This window comes from Podarcis pityusensis, assembly GCF_964106645.2.
Source record: "Podarcis pityusensis genome assembly, chromosome: 2".
NCBI classification, from domain to species: domain Eukaryota; kingdom Metazoa; phylum Chordata; class Lepidosauria; order Squamata; family Lacertidae; genus Podarcis; species Podarcis pityusensis.
The window spans coordinates 63,605,505-63,624,485 of record NC_138029.1 but is presented as its reverse complement, the minus strand read 5'-3'; the positions used below and the strand labels follow the sequence as shown (position 1 = coordinate 63,624,485).

Sequence of the window (18,981 nt, the reverse complement as noted above, 5' to 3'; positions counted from 1 at the left end):
AGCACTGGCTTGTCTCAGATTGTTTCTGATGTCCCCAAGAGACAATGATGTCTACTTAGGACGGTATTGGTGCTTAAGTTTAGAAACAGGACACATAGTGCTATTTATGTATGCAATTATTTATTATATTTTTAAACCACCCTTCATGCGAAGATCAAAGGGAGGTTTACAGTATAAAAACACAAAAATGCATGCCATAATAACCAACAATAACAATACCCCTCAAAAAAGTTCATAGTGTTCTGCACGCTCTACTTCCCCAAACAGTGAGAAGTTCCAGAGGCAGAGTTGGCTTCCTTTGGAGGAGAAAGCTGTGAACACTTACTGTGGTTATGTTACATTTTGTTTATTTCACTACCACACAAGTATAGCAAAAATGCAAGTTAGCAGCATGTGCACTCCCACCAGCAGATCTGTTACCTCACCTCAGGTCTTCAGACAGAGGCATCCAAGATGCTCTCAGCTTTTCAGCTAGACTTATCTTCATCCACTCACACTTTATCCAGAGAGAGGGTTCACTTCTCAAAGTTCTGATAGCAAACACTCAAGAGAGAGAATCCCATTAGTTCCCATTGAGATAAAGCCTGCGCCCCACTTACCAGTGCAAACCCCCTAGTGATAGACCTGTTCACAGGAGCCATAAAGTGAGCCCAGAGAACTCGGAACTTACTCAGTATGTCAGAGAAAAGGTATGTCTGGTTCAGTAGTGGGGGGACTTCTCTTTGCTGAGCGCTACCTTCACTTGGCTGTAATCTGTCAGGGGATGCATGCCAGAACCCAAAGTGTGTGACGTTTATAGGACTGCAGTTTTGCAGAGCCATCTTTCCCTCCATCTATCTGACCACCTTGGGTACCTTCTCTCCTTCAATTAACACATGTTAACACGGGAGCTCCTGGTTCCCTGCCAGTGGCTCTAGTCCAACAGAGTATAGACCTCCAACAGCAGGTGCAAAAGGAAGGAGCAGAGTTCTTGATTCCCTGCCATGTGTTAGGGCAATCTTTTAGCAGCCTAAGGTTTAAGGGCAGTCTAAGCAGAAGAGTAGACATTCTTCTGCCTTTCATGAATGCCACTGCCCCCTCTTGAGTAATAATAATAAGAAGAAGAATAACCATTTTATTATTTATACCCCACCCATCTGGCTGGATTGCCCTTCGAGCCAGACATCTGCCACACATGAATCAACTGTTTGCAGTTGAAACTGGCCTGTGTTTCAAGAGATATCCTGTAGAGCCTCCTGGCTATTTCCTCCCCCCCCCCCCCGTCCCATCTTCCAGCTTGCGATTGTATAGAAGGGTTACATTTCTCACATCGCTTTCAGTATTAAGGAAAGGAAGGAAATACCTCTGTATAAAAGGGCAGAGTGGGAGGATAAAATTCCCTGCCTCTTTGTTCCCTGGCTGTGAAGGTAAAATGAAATGCTTAGCGATCACTTCTTTGCAAAACAGGAGAGTGAGATCTCACCTGCCAGTCACAGTTAAAAGAACAGGTGCACCCCCCCAGCTATCTACAATGGCAGTAACACCCTGCTGTTTGCAGCTTCTGTACTTAAGGCAGGGAGCTTGCTGTGCTTTGTCCACCAGCAAATTTTATTGGCCTGTGACTGCTTCAGGCAGGATGCTGGGGACCACTGAGTCCTTGGAAGATGGTTTCCAACTAGGAGAATGACCAGGCTTATTAACTACGAACCCAACAAACCAGGCTGGAGTGACCCTCTGGAAGCTCTGCAAAATACATAGTTATAGCACCCTCAGTGTGAGGCAGGAGGGTTTGTTCAGGGGGAGAGTCAGGGTCAAAGTGGAGGAGTGAGCTGCGGTCTGCGGAATCACTCCTGCTTGCATGGACTCTGGGATTTTATCCCCATCATGCGTAGCATAAACAAAATTCATTTTTTTCTGGTTTTATTAAATGGAAGCATTTGCTTTTGGTTTTAGTTAATGGCGGCTTCCCGTATTGTCCAAACCAGAAGGTTGAAATTTGAGACAAATTACCGGTAGTTTCCAGACAAGCCAATTTCTAACCATGGATTATTAGGCTGGCTTGTTGAAACTAATCATGGTTTGTATTAAACCATGATGTGTGCTTACACAAAATGGGGTGCTATTGTTAAATAAGACAAAGAGAAAAGGCCTAAAAATCCTCCTCCTCACCATTCTGGAGGAAGGCAAAGGAAGGAGGACTTCCCAAAGAGCTGTGCTCATTCATATTACACTGAACCCTGGTTTGGTGTGTTATCTAAATGATGCCATTATCTCCCTGTCAACCCACCCAAACACTCTTTGTCCCAAATTCTCAGACATTCTGATACAGAAGATGGATCTACTACTGCTACTACTATTACTATTATTTAAACATAGACAATCTTGCTGATGTTGATAAGTGAGTGACAATTTCCAAACCTTCTGGAAGAACTACAGATTTCACATAACAGTACAGTACTACTACAGGACCCAGTGCAAATTCATGCCATGTCATGTGTTTGATATCATAGCCCCTCTTGGGCTTTTTTAAAAGCATGAATAGAAGCAATATTACCATGTACAACCAAACACACACTATGTCCTTTCTGAAAAGGAAAAAGGCTCCTCTTGCTGCTTTGCACCGCTCCTTGCTATATCTGAGTATCCCCACACATTCCGTTCACACAGTGATCATTATTTCCTGTTGGCTCTCCTCAGAAACTGAAGGAGGATACTTTCTTCTTTCACAATAGAACAAGTGGAGTTTGCAGCAAACCCACACAGGATGGCAAATGGAGTTAAATACTGTACAGCAAACAGCCATCCAACCTGTTGGAAATGACATGGCAACAGCAGAACAAAACATATTGTTCTGCCGTGCCGCTTGGTCAGGGGGCTCAAAGAAACATCCCCCTCTAGAAATAAAAAGCATTTTAAAGGATTCAAAGCAATTCACACATTTATAATTGGCGTGGGAAATGGTTGGCCCATAAACGGTTGCTGAACCAAAGGTCCCATCATCCATAGCTATTTGTCATGCCTGCTGGGACTGATGGGAGTTATAGTTCAGCCAAAATTGGTGGGCCAAAGGTTTCCCATATCTCCTTTACGACAACATTGTTATTTGCACATTGTAGGTGGGGTAGCTGAGAGAGTTATTAGGTGCTGAAAGCCACCTAACAACTGCATGTAAACCTGAGCCAAGTCCACAATGTTGGGTTTACCCCAAGATAAGCCTATTCAGACATTATATGCCTGAACAGGAAATATGAACACAACCAGTTCCTGACATTTCCAGGTAGGACTAGCAACTGCCATGCTTTCAGACCAGGCCTTGGGCAGAGTTTAAGCTGAATACAACCACACCAAACATTTAAAGCACTTGACTTCCTCCCAAAAGCACATTTTCAGGCTGTGTGGCGCCCAAAAATGTTCATTTTGGGGCACTGTGTGAGATCTCACGCTGAAAAAAGTGTGGCACGTGTCATGTGACTCACCTGAGAGCTCATCCCAGAAGGTGTGTGTCCCAGTTTTGGCTCCAGAAAAGCTGGACGGTACGCAGCCATGGCAGGAGCCTCCCCTATTAGTGTAGACAGTTGTGAGCTGGACCAACTGGTGCTTCCACTCAGTATAAGTCTGCTTCCTATTTTTCCTTCGTTCCTTGAGAAGGATATGGTTGGCGCATGCCAATAACTCTGACGCAATTGGAAATACATGGACAGACGTCACAGGGAAGAAAGCTTTATCTCGTGCTGTTCAACCATTCTTTGCGACGTTTTGTCAGCCAAAAGAGGAACATTTGTTCCTACACTAGGTGAGAGGTGTACTCCTCAGGACACTGTGAGTGGTATAAGCAAGCTGATTCCCTCCTTGGCAGCTGACAGAACCCACTTGAGAATTTTAGGAACCTACACTTAATTTGTATTTATGTACCACTTAGGGATTATTCTTTTTAAAAAAAAAAAAAGTACTACAAATGTTCATCAAATGCGACCTTGTATTTAAGCACTCACTGCTGGCAACAAGGAATTGCATGGAGGGTCGGCAGAGGATGAGTGGAGAGCCCAGCCTCCTCTCTGTGCCCTGCATAAAAAACAAGTAGGTTGCCAAAGGAGAGGAAAGCCCCTCTTCTCCACACTCAGTGTAGAAATTGCAGTGGGTACAGGAGCCCTTCTGTGTTCCTTTGACAGCACTAAGCAGGCTAGTAGGAATTTCTGCAGGATTGAATGGACTTATTTACAAGGTTGACCTAGTGCTACATGCACGGGTCCTTTCAGTCTCAGGGATGGCATTTCATCATGGGGCAACCTTCCAAGGGCTTTGTGCCAGTGGTGGGCGGGACCAGAGGCAAAAATGGGTGGAGCAACAGGTGGCGCTCTTTTGCCTTGAAACACTAAAAGCCAGATGTTTCTACATACACTCACCCACTACCCAGCACTCACATCTTTTATCCTCCATCAAGGCAAACCAGATGAATTATCCCAGTTTAAGATTAGGCATTCCAGCCAGGAAAAAGCATTTGAGGAGAATGCAGAGCAGGGCCCTTGGTAGCCAGGATTGGGGGGTGTGGATTGTGAGGAGTACCAAAGGCCAAGTACAGTAGGGGAGCTGGGTGAGGAGGGCGCAGTGTTCAGTCCTTGGGCTGTTGCACACTGATCAAATAAAATATTGAGCTGTGCATCAGCAAGATCATTAGATGTGTGTGGGAGGAGGGAATCCAAGGTAGATATCATTTGACCTGTCAAATTGGTACAGTTGCATCTTCGGAACAAATTCAGTACTGAATCAGTACCATTAAGTATGCAGAAATAGACACTGCGCCTCCTCAACCAGTTTATCATAGAATTAAAGGTTTATTACCCCTCTAGATTGAGGCTGCAATCCTACGCATACAGCATAGTCATATGCATGTTTACTCAACTCATGGTACCTCCTCTGACAGAAGTATGCAGCGAATGGTGGCGACACCTCAACTGCTTAAATCCCATTGAAGTCAATGAAGTCAAGATTATTTCTCTTTGAAAGGAACAAGGAGCTCTTGCTGGAAATGGGAAGCCTGCGTGGAGCTCCCCACTTCCCTCTGCAATGTCTAGTCCAGTTAACCCGAAGTTCTGACATCATTACGATGTGTGTTTCCTCGCTCTTGTTCCACACAATTGGCTGCCGTTGATGGAATTGCAGCCAGAACTATAGCACAGAGAACAAGACTGCCTTATAATGGCTTAGACCATTGATGGCTCTGCAGTCTTTGCCAGCTAGTGGCACCAATGGTATGGACATATTGAAAACTTAAGAGCCAGTGTGGTTTTTCCAGAAGGCAGATTAGAAGAAGAGGTGTAGTGTGCCCATGAGGAGAAGAAGAAAACTGTTGTTGTTGGTTCATTTTTGTTGGTTTGCCTCCTTTGTTTCTTGCACACACACACACACACACACATGCACTCACTGCAAGCATCAGAGACAAAGCAATGGGAGGGAATTGTAAGCGGGGACAACAATGAATTCAATGAGGAGGAGGTGATTTAGGTGGAAAAGATTAAGAGCTGTGTCTATGTCTGCATAGCTTAGCAAGAAAATGCCGCAATGATGAGTCTCTAGATGTAAACGCCAAGGATTGAAAAGGATTATTCAAAGCTTTACATGGCAGGTGCATGAGTAGAAATGCAGTGGAGCCGAATTAGGGAAAATGTTAGCTTTGTATTAGGAAGAGCTGCCTGTCAGACTCAGTGACATTAGCCTACGGGATCCTTCTTGCATTCAAAGTACCAGAAGCTACAGCATCCAGGAATCCCTCTGTGGCCAGGGAGGCCAGTGCAAAAGGTCTGCTCCATTCTCAATAGCCGCTAAATGCAATGGCTGAGCTGTGCTGTGTTCCAATAATGATGATGAAACACTTGCTTCAGTTGTTGGTGCCTGGTGCAATAAAACACTTTCATAAATGCTAGCAAGGGGAACGTTCTGCTCCCAGGAAATTCATTCTATGTACTAAGAAGCCAATAAAATGTAGAGCGATGGGCACAAAGCACTGCACTGTAAAATGGAGAGAAACAAATACAAGATTCTATATTTCAATGTTCTAGAAAACAACCATTGCTAGTTCAGCTAACAAGGCTCAAGAGTGTTGAAGATATCTGAGAATCTGTGCGCAACTCTTTTAACACTTTTTTTGTTGAGAATGCAAGGTTCACACTGGTGCTGAGATCCCATGGCTGATATATAATCTTTAATCAAATTAGGAGTATCATTGCCAGTGCCAGGGAGAGGATCGAAGTCAATTCTGTGTGAAGAACCACATTTTATATCCTGCTGTTTTTCATTTTCACAACGCCTTCCTACTTACGCAGCTGCAGAGGGTGAGCCTTGTCGGTAAAAGCCACAGCTTTGTGGTAGGGTTCATGATCTGCATCCATAAAAGTTCAAGGTTCAAGCTTCAGCGCCTCCAATTAAAGGATGTCTATCATCCAAACTTGTTCAGCTCTGCTCTTTTCCCCATATGCAGGGAATGTCCTCCAGAACAACTGTGATACCTCTCTTCTCTCTTGATTCAGAACAAGCCTTTGGCTCAGTCCCTTAGACCTCATCCCCCATTGAAACTTAGGGCCCACCCACACTCCCATTTGCCCCATGATTTCAAGTGATTTCAAGTCATAGGTCCAAGAGGCTGTTGTTGTCCTGCCGCTTTCTCTGGGAAAACCTGCTGTCTACTACAGAACCAGGACAACCATCAATTAGGTTTTCTGCAGTAGAAAGCATCTTTGTATAGTCATAAATGGAAACTGTTCCTGAAGAAGGTAGAAGCACAGGTGCCTTGTAGGGAGGGCCCTAGACGAATCTGGGACTGCCACAAAGCTCAAGGAGCAAATTCTGTGGAACATCAAGTTCCAGCCAGAAAGGTGATTGCTCACAATCCTTTTTACTACTGATGTGAGGCCAATATATTTTTGCTCCAGAGCTGTGTTGCAAGGGTGAGCATAGGCAAAACAGTGAAGTTCTACGACTTCATGTTCTTTCAGATGTGTTTGTGCAAGCACAGTGATTCCTGCATACTCATGAGTGTGGCGGTTTTGTGGATTTATTTCCAGTGGTACCCGAGTTACAAACGCCTCAGGTTCCAAACGCTTCAGGTTACAAACTCCGCTAACCTGAAGAGTTACCTCAAGTTGAGAACTTTGCCCCAGGATGAGAACGAAAATCGTGTGCCAGCGGCGCAGCAGCAGCAGGAGGCCCCATTAGCGAAAGCACGCCTCTAGTTAAGAACAGTTTCAGGTTAAGAACAGACCTCCGGAACGAATTAAGTTTGTAACTAGAAGTATCACTGTATAAGATTTCTTACCAGCCCTTCACCCATAAGGCCCCAGGGCAGGTTCCAACAATACCATATGATTAGACCCTATCAAGTGTCCCTATTTTCCAGGGACAGTCCTGGATTTACAGAAGATGTTCCAGTTTCTGGTTTGATCCCAGAATGTCCTGCTTTTCCTTAGGAATGTCCCTAGTTTCATTGTAGAAATGTTGGGATTTACTGATTTATGTGACCCCCAAGCCAAGAAGATAAGTAACTACACAGCCATTAGAAGCAGCATTAGAAACTGAGATATGAAAGCTAGGAGCTAAATGGCACCTTAAAACATAGGATATGGGCACGACAATGGAATGTCTAGGTGCCCTTTTTTAATAATAAGAATACAAAGCTGAAAAATGAATGAACTGCAGCTCAAATTTTATGCTCGTTTTTCACATGGTCTAGTCTTCCCTGCCCACCCCTCTAATATTCTTAAAAGGGTCCCTTCTGTAGTCTTCAGAAAGTGGCTGGAAGTGGGGAGGCAGAAAAAGGTCCTCTTTTCCTTCCACTCTGCAGACAAGCCCTGGATTCTCCCTACACCCACTTACCTTCATATAAATATATCTTTTTGGCACCACAATTAACACATATTAAAGGCCTATACAACTGATGGCAGAGACATCCACCTTGAGTGTCCAGTTCGCAAACCTAAGACTTAAGGGTTGTTCAGTGATCCCACTCCAAAGTTTGTTTTGATTTTACGCATCACTGTGAGAGTCTGAGGTAGATAACACTTTTAACATGTGCTGTTTAAACCATCATAACTAACTGGCTAGTATATTTTGAATTCAAAGCACATCATACATTAAAAGAACATTTAATGTTGGGTTGAAAAGAAAAGTTTACAGAGCCCCAATCCATGCATGTTTTAGTTGGGAGGAAGCCCCATTGAACTTGGTTGGGATTTACTTCCTAGGAACAGTGGCAATTTTAATCTGAAATCTTAGGCGCAGTACTGCGCCCAGAGCTCAGAAACTGCGTTTATGAAATTCCCTGTAGCAAAATGCGCCTAGAACAATGGGAGTTTTGAATGCTGATTACAAGACATCTGAAGGCAGCCCTGTATAGGGAAGTTTTTTAATCTTTAATTTCTAGTATGTTTTTATATACGTTGAAAGCAGGCCAGAGTAGCTGGGGCAACCCAGTCAGATGGGTGGGGTATAAATAATAAAATGAGGGTGATGATGGAATGGGACATCCCTATTTTCATCAGAGAAATGTTGGAGGGTATGTATTATTTAATACAAAGGAAGTAATTCCAAACAAAAGCAGCTCAGTGTAGGTTAAACAAAAACAGAAGAGGTCCGTCCTACAAAAATATATGAATTGTCAGAGGCCTGACGCCTGTGTGTGTCTTCAGAATACAGGGGAATGTATACAACAGATACGCTAGATGCCCCTCTGTGGGGAGGGAATCTGACAATTCAGAGGCTGCCACGAGGCAAAAGAACACCAAGGAAGAATTAAGCTTGCTTTTCTTATTGCCATATGCCCTGTTGGGATAGGCAGGCTAAAAGAAAACAGCAGTGAAAGATCAGTGCTGTGCTCGCACATACATAGCCATTCATGGTCTGCTGGAGCTTGTTAAGCTTTTGATGTTTGGCACCTCTGGCGGAGTGTGAGACTGTTGTCCCCAAGCTCCGAGGCACATTTGCAACACAATGGGGAACAGGCAGCAGAAAGTTCACACTGCTGGATTCCTCATATCTTACTTCAACACAAACCTAATTGTGTGTGTTTATCTCAAGAAAGAGGCTGAGAGAAAGGGGACAAGTGGTGCTTTGTACTAGGAAGGTGAGCAAGGAAAATGGGAGGTGGGGACATAAAGAGGCACATGGCTGCTACATCAGAACAAAACCGAGCTAGACATTTAGGCTGCTTGTTTGTAGGACGCTATATTCAACCAGCAGTCCGTGAGCTTGCTAGGGAAGAACTCACATTTGTAAAATCAGTCTTTGCCAAGAAACCCTTATTTTTAAATTTAAATGCCAAAAGAAAAGGTTTCCCCACTCCCACTATCTTCAAATGAAGTGCAGTGGATATTTCCACTCACTCACCCACCTTTGTTAAAAATCTTGTTGCTATTGATGAGAGCCCTGCCTGCTATAATGCAAAATAACTCCAGATTTTTGTGTGGCTTGATCCTAAGTGAGTCGAAAGTAGCCAGTGCTAGGTTGACTTGTGTTTTAAAGACATGCCTTTGAGGTTGTTTACCTTTGAGGTTGTGATTTCTGCTTTGTAGGAGGTTGGACTAGGTGACTCTGTGGGTCCCCTCCAGCTCTACAATTCTGTGAGGTGCCAGGGGTTACAGTTACCTGCAGAATCAGAGGATAATTTGTTTTTTTTTATGACTATCAATTCTCATTGTCCTGACTGCTTACTTGCATTTTTTTTGTGTTGCAGATAAACATATATTACAAAAGGTGTAATCTCATTGAAAGGAAGTAAGCACTATGACACTGTCCCTGGAACTTCTTGTCCCTTGGGGAAGTGGCACAAGCAGAAGCGTATTATAAATTAGCATTAATTTTTAAAAGTGGAACATAACGCAGGAGATTGTCAGCTCTAGCTTAGTTTCAAGGTACTTGTGGATATTGCCAAGAAATCATTCCTATGTCATTTTTTCCTAGAGTTCAAGGAAGTAATTTTATTTTCATACAGAATAATCATTTCCACGTTGGTCATAGAAGGGCTTTTGGGTGAATAGCCGCTAAGTGGATGGGTGGGTGATTTAGATTTCTTAAGGACATTAAAGGCTGACAGTTCTGACAGAGGCTGGAAAAGTTTGCCTCAACAATTCTATAGGTACTTGCCCCTTAGCTGAATATTTAGATAACTTTTGTTAAATCATCCCAAATTCTTATTGCTGCCTGGATTTGCATGCTATAAATCCCAGAGGAATAATATGGAGAGCTAATGACTAGCCTACAATCAGCTGAGGATAGCATGCATGCTGCTCTTTCAGACACACTGATTTGTTGGCATCTTTCCCTACAGATCATCAGAAGCTGGAACGAGAGGCTCGGATCTGCCGTCTCCTGAAGCATCCTAATATAGGTAGGGAAGAATTCTCGTCTCTCTTTGGGATAATGAGTCCATTCATCTGATGGGAATGTGTCAACTCCAGTGTTTGTTCCATGAAAGTTGAGGGTCACCTGTATTTTACTTTTTGGTATGGAACAGCATTCCATCATGTGAACCCCGCTTCTCAGTCTGATGTGGTACAGTCCTGAAAGATGATGACTAGGCCTCACTCTAGGTTTGAGGGGTCCCTGAGCAAAGTGTCATTTGGTGGGCCCTTCCTCTGTAAACAGGCATGCCTGTCTCTAGTACCAGCTCAGTGCAGCTGGGTCGAGAACCCCTTTTGATGTCCCACAAAACCCCAGATCAATGGCAGCTCTGTGTATTGTGGTAAAGTAAAAGAGTGACTAGATGCGGTTTGCAGTGGCCAAGATTTTTGGTCTTGGGGATGTGGTAGGCATCAGCAGTGGGCCCTATGAAGGTGCCCAAGGATACCTGCCTGTATGCCCACGGATGCTAGCCCTGCGTGTATGAACTGTTTTCCTGTTTATGGGACTTGCTTTCAAACATCAGTTCAGAGGGGCAGGGGTGCCAACTTGAATAAAATATTGCAGTGGCCCAGGTATGCCCTGCCCTACATAATCAATCAACTGATGCAGTGCCTGCACACCATTTGAATGGCAATGACCATCACCTTTGGAGGGCCCCAGTCCCCTCAAATATTTTATTGCTGGGCCAAAGCCCCCACAGCCCCTAGGAGTTGGCAGAGGGGTGTAGCCAACTAAGTTCTAATCAGAAACAGATGTATGTTGGATTTGTGGGATTAATGTTGCTTGTTACGAACAATGCCAAAGATACTGTATTCAAGTAGCTGCGCATCCCATGTATACAGCCATGTTCTACATAGCAGACCCAATAGTAATAAAGCACTACCTGGAGGGGGGGGGGGTTATATTTCTTAATGACAAGATATTCTGGTTTAAGCTCTGAATAAATATAGACTCTCAGAAGGTGTGGGTTGTATTCAGTGTAGCGCTAAGGGGATTGTTCCACCAGGGCAAGGATTCCTGCTTGTGCAACGAAATGTTCTTTCCCTCTGCTTCCCCTAAATATGTTCTAACCCTCTGGAGCAGATCTGGGGAGGCAAATGCATGGGGAGAGGAGAAGGGAAGAAATTCTGTTGTGCAAGCAGAAATCCTTATGCTCATGAAATACTGTAGCTGAATACCTTCCTGTATCTTTAAAAGAATCTGGTTCCTTTGCCATTAATTAATAAAAACTGCATATTTATTAAGCAACCCTCTGCCCTCAGAAAACCTCAAAGAGCTGGATTATAATGCTGCTAAAAGCAAGAAAAACCAACCAATGACGTTCATTAGCATTGGATCAAATCAAATAGCTGGGCAAAAAAAGAGGGTAAAAAGGTACAAAGTAATAATAATCTGCACAGGTAGGTAGCCATTTTGGTCTGCCGTAGTCGAAACAAACAAACAAACAAACAAACAAACAAACTAAATCCTTCCAGTAGCACCTTAGAGACCAACTAAGTTTGTTATTGGTATGAGCTTTCGTGTGCACGCACACTTCTTCAGATACACACACACATGCACACTGAAGCTCATACCAATAACAAACTTAGTTGCTCTCTATGGTGCTACTGAAAGGAATTTTTTTTTTTAATAATCTGTACAGTTTGGAATAATACCTAAATGGGGCTAATATTGACTTCAGTTTTGTTTTCTATGACTGTTTCTGTGTTGGTTGAGTTTTATTTTCTTCTATGCATTTTATTTTCTTCTATGCATTTTTTTAAAAGTTGTGTTTTTATAATAAATTTAATATATGTTAATAAATAAACAGACAACTCTCAGAATCATTAAGTTCAGATTCCTAACATGTAGGGGCTAGCTTCTCCTTTAACCAACCAATTTCACTCACAGAACAGAATAGAATAGTGATGAAGGTGGGTAGTAGTAGTTATTCTCGACGCATTGATCCATAGCACTGAGAAGTAATTGGATGAATATGTGTGATATGAAAGAAGCAGGCTAGAGGAGAGGGTGGGAGAATTAGCCTCAAAAGCCAAAGCCATGATGCTGATTTGCTCTGTCATGTTCCTGTGCTCCTAGAGCTGGAGTTGTTCATGACTTGACATTAGCTACCTACCTAATGGGAGCATTCAGGCCTGGCTAACAGACCTTTCCATTATATGATGGCTATTAGTCAAAGCAGCAGTATCAGCTGCAGAGAACCTGCCGGGCTTTTGTACGCTGCATAAAAGCTAAACACACTTAGCATCAAGCTTTGGTGCTGTAGGATGATAATGCACACATAGACCAGAATTAACTTATAAGATGGATGTTAGCACAATGAAGATTTGGGGTGAAGGAATGGGACCTCTTTATCGTGCTGATTTACCTGGCTCTTTCACATAATGATGAGGATGATGATGTTGGTCTGTCCTTGAAAGCATGGCTTGCTCCCAGTCAGTTAGGAGCTGGGGATGAAAGCAAGCGAGGCACAAGCTGTAAGTCTCACCTTTAAATATTTTTCAATGGCTGCTGAATTTGAGAAGCAAAGCTGCAGTTTGTTCTATATGCAACTGCTTGTGAATAATTCCCAGTGAGACTGTTTCCCGAGACATATGGCTTGGACTGCATAGTAGTCTGATTCTTCAACCCTGGACTACCTCCTAACATCCAATGAGAACAAAAAAGAATGTTGGTTGTAGTCCACAAATGGAGGCATGCATATTCACTTCCAGTTGCTACTAAAATCATCCGCTTTTGAAAATCCTTTCTCCTCTAGGTGCCTGACATAATAGGGGAAGCTTTTCTGGTTACTTACTTTTTTTACAGTAGGAAATGCTTCAGGTTCACCTCCCACCATGTTTCAGTAATACTGTCCTTTATTAGGAGCTCAAATTCTCCTTGCTTGTTTCCCATAATCTGTGTATTAGTACGTATAACTAAAATGAGCCATTCCCTCCAGTTTATTTTCAGGATCATCTTGCCCCATATTTCCCACTCGATCATCTTGATTTGTGCAACTGGCTCCGCTTGTGCCTTTAACAGCTGCTTGATAAGCAACAAGCTTTTGAAGTTTTCTTGGCAAGGAAGCACTAGCACTTGCTAATGTTTAAAGATCAAGGGCATAGAACCAGGGCTAGTTTTAAAAAGTTGGCAACCCCATGTACTGTGTGCATCAAGGCTTTCCATCTTCACTTTTCAGATCACTTTTATTCACTGACAAACTGACTTCTTACAACTTTAGGCCACCCAAGAACAAAAAAGTCCTCTGGGTGGCTTACAATAATAGTTGAAACTGCCAGATCTACAAATAAGCTGATAAAAACCACAGAATCTTAATACAGCCTCAAAGCACAGTACTTGGTTTATGAACCACAGTCGTTTGCAGGATCCATCCTTTATCCAGAAGCTTGAGTGCAGAATATGTTTTGGTGGAATGTGCTGAACATCCTTGGCTGGTCGTCTTGCCCTCTTTCTGTCTGTAACAGTAGTCTGTTGCCACTGCTCTGATTTCCATCTCACCCTTCCTTCTCTCTCTCTCTCTCTCTCTCTCTCTCTCTCTCTCTCTCTCTCTACACACACACACACACACACACACACATGCTCACACACATGGCCCCTGCTTTATAAATGTTTCAGATCATAAAGAGCCTGTCAGGTTCAATCTGTCTTGGGCAAATGCCTGCACAGCAGCGTCAGGTCTCTTTTACATCAGGCAGAACCACAGACTGAGCTGGACCAAGCTGTTACTATGACAACAGAGGCCTGTCCTCTTTCCCCCTCCCTTTCTTTTCCTTGCCCCAACTGAAGGGATGCTTCTCTAGAGCTAAAAAATAAAAATCCACATAAGAAGACAATGGAGTTTGGGATGCATGTGGGGTAAGAATCAGGTGCTGGGACGACAAAGGAAATGATTCTTTTCTCTTTTACTCCCAATTTTCTTTTCTTTTTGAAGATATTATTATTATTATTATTATTATTATTATTAGCATAATGTTACCCACTAACAAGACCAATACTGTTTAAATTGAATGGAAACGCCAGTGTGGAAAAACTCATTCTAATGGAAAAGAAATGTAATTTGTCTATTTCTTCAGTGCATATGTCACCACATGCTTATAAAAAGCCTCAGGCTAGCTAGCAGCAATTAAAAACAACCATTAAAAAATCTCAGCGATACAATAAAATTAGTTAAAAATAAACAGCATTGACAATAATGCCGTGGCTCCATCTGGCACCGAGTTCAGATCTCTGCCAGGCTATTTTGGTTTGTTCAATACACATTGTGCTACCAGGTGGTTTGTTTTTTAAGGTCATCTCCTATTTTACCAGCAATACTGCTGTTCATTTGCCCAGCAACTCAGTATACAGAAATGTATACATTTCTGAGTGGAAGGCTGTTAAAACAGAGATGTAGAGATAGGAAGAAAAGCGGAATACATATATTTTGTGAATACAAAATAGATTTTATCACACAATTAAAATATGCAAACTTCTAAAAGAACAACAAATCAATATCTGATCTTTTATTCTGTGGTCAGGTGGTCAGCTTTTTTGCCAAAAGTTTTAGAACTCAAACCATTACATGCATAATACAATATATTCATGTGTGTGTTTATGTGTAAATCACATGCAACCCTAAGGTGTTCCCCAAACATTGGTGGAATGGGTCACCCTAATGCAAGGGTAGAGAATCTGTAGCCCTCCACATGTTGCTGGACTACAACTCCCATCATCCCTGCCTGTTGGCCATGGTGGCTGGAGCTATTGTAAGTCCAACAATATCTAGAGGGCCATAGGTTTCCCCACCCACCCGAATGCATTGGTTTCAGCATCTGATGCTGTTTGTCTTTGATCACTGTTTCCCAAACTACCCAATGTCTTTGTGTGTGGTTTACATGGGTGTCATGGAAGCAATGCACACAGAAGAATCATACCCATACATCCAGGATATGATGCCAGTTGCACTCCAGTGTGCTGTACACACCATCAGCTGCAACATCTGTGATATAGGAACCAAGGATAGACCAAGATCTGTCAATTTCAGTTCTCCCAGATTTTCATTTTTCCAATCTCACATTCAGTTCTCTACATTTCTGCAATTTGAATTCCCCATTAGAATCATTTCTCTTAACAAAAAACATTTTTATGCAAGTGTTTCCCCCTAATACGAGGCATTTTTTATGTTATTTTCATTGATATACTAATTTTAATGCATGTTTCCCCTCCTCAATAGTATGCATGTTGTTGGGTAAACATTGATTGGAGAACTACACTGCAACATTTGGAGAAGTGCAAATTTCAGAGAATGACTGTGTTTCAGCTCTGGCATTGTTTCGGAAGGTGTGGATTAAGTAGCTTTCCCTTTAAATGCAAACTGAATCAAAGCTCCCCCCAGCCCTACAGAACAACCCTAAGGTAGGCAATGACGGGGGTGGAGAAAAAGTGTTGGTACTTTCCCTTCTTTTCTTCAGCTCCAAAATGTACTCCATCTGTGTGAATCGCTGCACACAGCTTGCAATCGAGCTTGCAATAAATTGTAGAGTGCTGCAGCCACGGCTTTCCTATTTTCTCAAAGGGATGGAATAGTTAACATTGCTGACATCTGAATTCACATCTCTGGCATTTGAGTTAATCCCACACTGAAGAGGAACAGGCAGTTTATGCCTCTGAAGACAATTGAGAGTGACACTCTGCAGACTCATTCAGTTGCTTTACATAGCTCTTATTGTGTGCATTTTCTCTGCAGCCATAAAACCTTCACATGCACCTGCACACCCTTTTACAAAGGAAAACCAAGATTAATTGGAGTGAGTGTTCAATATCATTAGATACCAAATTGCCCTTTTGTAGGTCATTCTTCTTCATTTTTACTCAGAGTAGACCCATAGAAGTTAATGGACGTGGCAAAGATGGACCCATTAATTTCAGTGGGCCTGCTTTGAATACCACAGTTTTTCATTTTTGTATCTGTTTTGTTGCACGAGCAATAGCTTTCCCTTTTGTCAGGCTGCTCAGATGCAAAGGAGAGTGACAGGACTCTTGTGTCGTCCCCTACACTTTTAATATTTTATGTTAGAAGAGGGATGCTGCTTGTTCTGCAGGGCTGGAAGAAAGCTACTTCTTCTGCATTTCCCATTTTTATGCAAATGTCACAGGCTGCATTTAGAACACATTTAAAGCACACCCACCCACACACCTGGGAATTATAGTTGTTAAGGGTGCTGGGAATTGTAGCTCTGTAATGGGTAAACGAAGGGACGCGGGTGGCGCTGTGGGTTAAACCACAGAGCCTAGGACTTGCCGATCAGAAGGTTGGCGGTTTGAATCCCCGTGGCAGGGTGAACTCCCGTTGCTCGGTCCCTGCTCCTGCCAACCTAGCAGTTTGAAAGCACATCAAAGTGCAAGTAGATAAATAGGTACCGCTCCAGCGGGAAGGTAAATGGCGTTTCTGTGCACTGCTCTGGTTCACCAGAAGCGGCTTAGTCATGCTGGCCACATGACCCGGAAGCTGTAAGCTGGCTCCCTCGGCCAATAAAGTGAGATGAGCGCCGCAACCCCAGAGTCGGTCATGACTGGACCTAATGGTCAGGGGTCCCTTTGCCTTTACTTTAATGGGTAAACTACAGTTCTTAGCATTCTTGGTGTGTGTGTGCGTGTGCGCGCACACACTTTAAATGTATGGTGTATATCATTAACTCTAATCTTTTCACTGGGCCATCTGATACCCTATTAGGGTTGCCAGCTTTTCAATGAGCTGAGCCGCTGTAACGCTGCTTTTGAACAGCTGCTTGATTTTCAGAAATTAACAGATATATATATGTATACACACACACACACACACACACACACACACACACACACCATGGAAATAAGGGCTGCAACCTACATTTCATCTCCATATTGAAAAAGCTTCACTTGCTGATTTTCAAAGCTGCTGCTAAAGGCAGAAGAACAGGCCGTGCCATGGTTCCCTCTGGTCATCTGGCAACTCTGCCCCCTGCTCCTTTTTTGCCCTTCTCCCTGGAGACACAGATGTGAGCTGCACAGAGTGGCAGTGCTTCTCTGTGGGAACAGACAGGATTGTGTTAACAGAGCAAGATAACTGAACAAGACCAATCTGGTAGCTATTTATACCCAGAAAGCCTTTCTCTCCTCTCCTCCCCTCACACCCCCACTGTTCACTGCTGCCTGGAAACTCAGGAGTACAGTTCCCAATGAAAGCAGCACAAACAGGGTAATTATCTACTGATGATCTAAAATGAACCAAAATGCTGCAGGCTGGAATGAAAGAGGAGAATTGATGCTGCCAGAAGGAGCAGAGTGATATCTGTGGTGGCACAGAGCCATGTGCAAAGGGCTGGACCCCTGGCTTCTGGGGCTGGGTTGACCCTAGTTTACGAGACGCGTCCTCTGTGTTGAATCTTCACTTTATTTAAAATTATGAGGAAGGCGATCACTTTGACTCCACCCTGTCTAAAACATAATAAAAAGAGGGGTACTCTATGAAGGGATTTGTCCCTCTCAAACTACATAAATACGTAAACATAAAATGATAATAGCAAAATAGATTAATGTTATCAATCAGTTTGCTATCTTATGCTTGTGTAATGTTCATGCATCCTGGTCAGTGCGGGGCAGTGTTTTGGCTTATAGGGTGTCAAAATAGGCTCCTAACAGTGGCTCAACATCCCTTGTGTCCTGCAAAGCTTACCCCAGTAGCCTATGTGTTTTCACAATTCCTGCTACAGGAATGCTGGAGAGCTTCCTTGCCCACGGCTGTAAGTTGGTAAGCAGCAGTCTTGGGTGGAAGGAAGGACTAGGTCTCAGCCCAGGCTTCCTCAACCTCGGCCCTCCAGATGTTTTGAGACTACAATTCCCATCATCCCTGACCACTGGTCCTGTTAGCTAGGGATCATGGGAGTTGTAGGCCAAAATAATCTGGAGTGCCAAGGTTGAGGAAGCCTGTCCTAGCCTGTTGCATCTAGCTCTGTAACTACGGTAGCTTTACCATGGTGGCTTATTCCCTCCCTGCAGCTGAATTCCTTCACTCAACACATAATTAGCTAATCTTCCTTACAGTCAAAATAAAAAAATCCTTCCAGTAGCACCTTTAAGACCAACTAAGTTAGTTCTTGGTATGAGCTTTCGTGTGCAAGCACACTTCTTCAGATACTTCCTTACAGTGTTGCTGAGGGGAGAGGGAAAAAATGTAGTCTTGGTTCAGATGCTGGATTTTGAATGCTCAGAGAGGCATTTTGTATGGCATCACCTGCACCTATAGTTAAGCTTAGTTTTGGATTTATGGTTGAATATCTACCATAGTCGTTGATGAATGCGTCCCCTAGCATCCCTTCCCCCCCCCCCACACACTTTAAAGGGGCTCAGCTTTAATCCAGGTGGTCAGTTCTAGAGTCAAAAGTCATCGCTCTAAAGTGGTCTCCTTTATGCTTCGGTGGTGTTGTGTGTTAAGGAGTCGTTCTATTCTGCTCTGCCTCTAATTATAACAGTGAAGGTCTGGTGTGCCTTTTCCAATCCATCTATTCAAACCTTTTCATGCTCATTGAATAATTCAGTTGCTCGCTATTCATAAAAGAGGCATGCCTTTTATGCAACTACATTTATGTTGTGACT

At 43.2% G+C, this 18,981-nt stretch overlaps 1 protein-coding gene across 4 annotated transcripts in view; it reads left to right on the top strand.

The window, feature by feature from the left end:
• CAMK2A (calcium/calmodulin dependent protein kinase II alpha) overlaps positions 1-18,981 on the top strand; it is a gene marked incomplete at its 3' end in the record, with an annotated part of 118,426 nt that overhangs the window by 38,927 nt on the left and 60,518 nt on the right. For all 4 annotated transcript variants that reach the window (XR_013981974.1, XR_013981975.1, XM_080991394.1 and 1 more), the window contains exon 3: positions 10,295-10,354. Coding sequence is in view for 2 of the 4 variants with exons in the window: in XM_080991394.1 (XP_080847520.1) it covers positions 10,295-10,354 (60 nt within the window). The remainder of the gene's footprint in view (positions 1-10,294; positions 10,355-18,981) is intronic.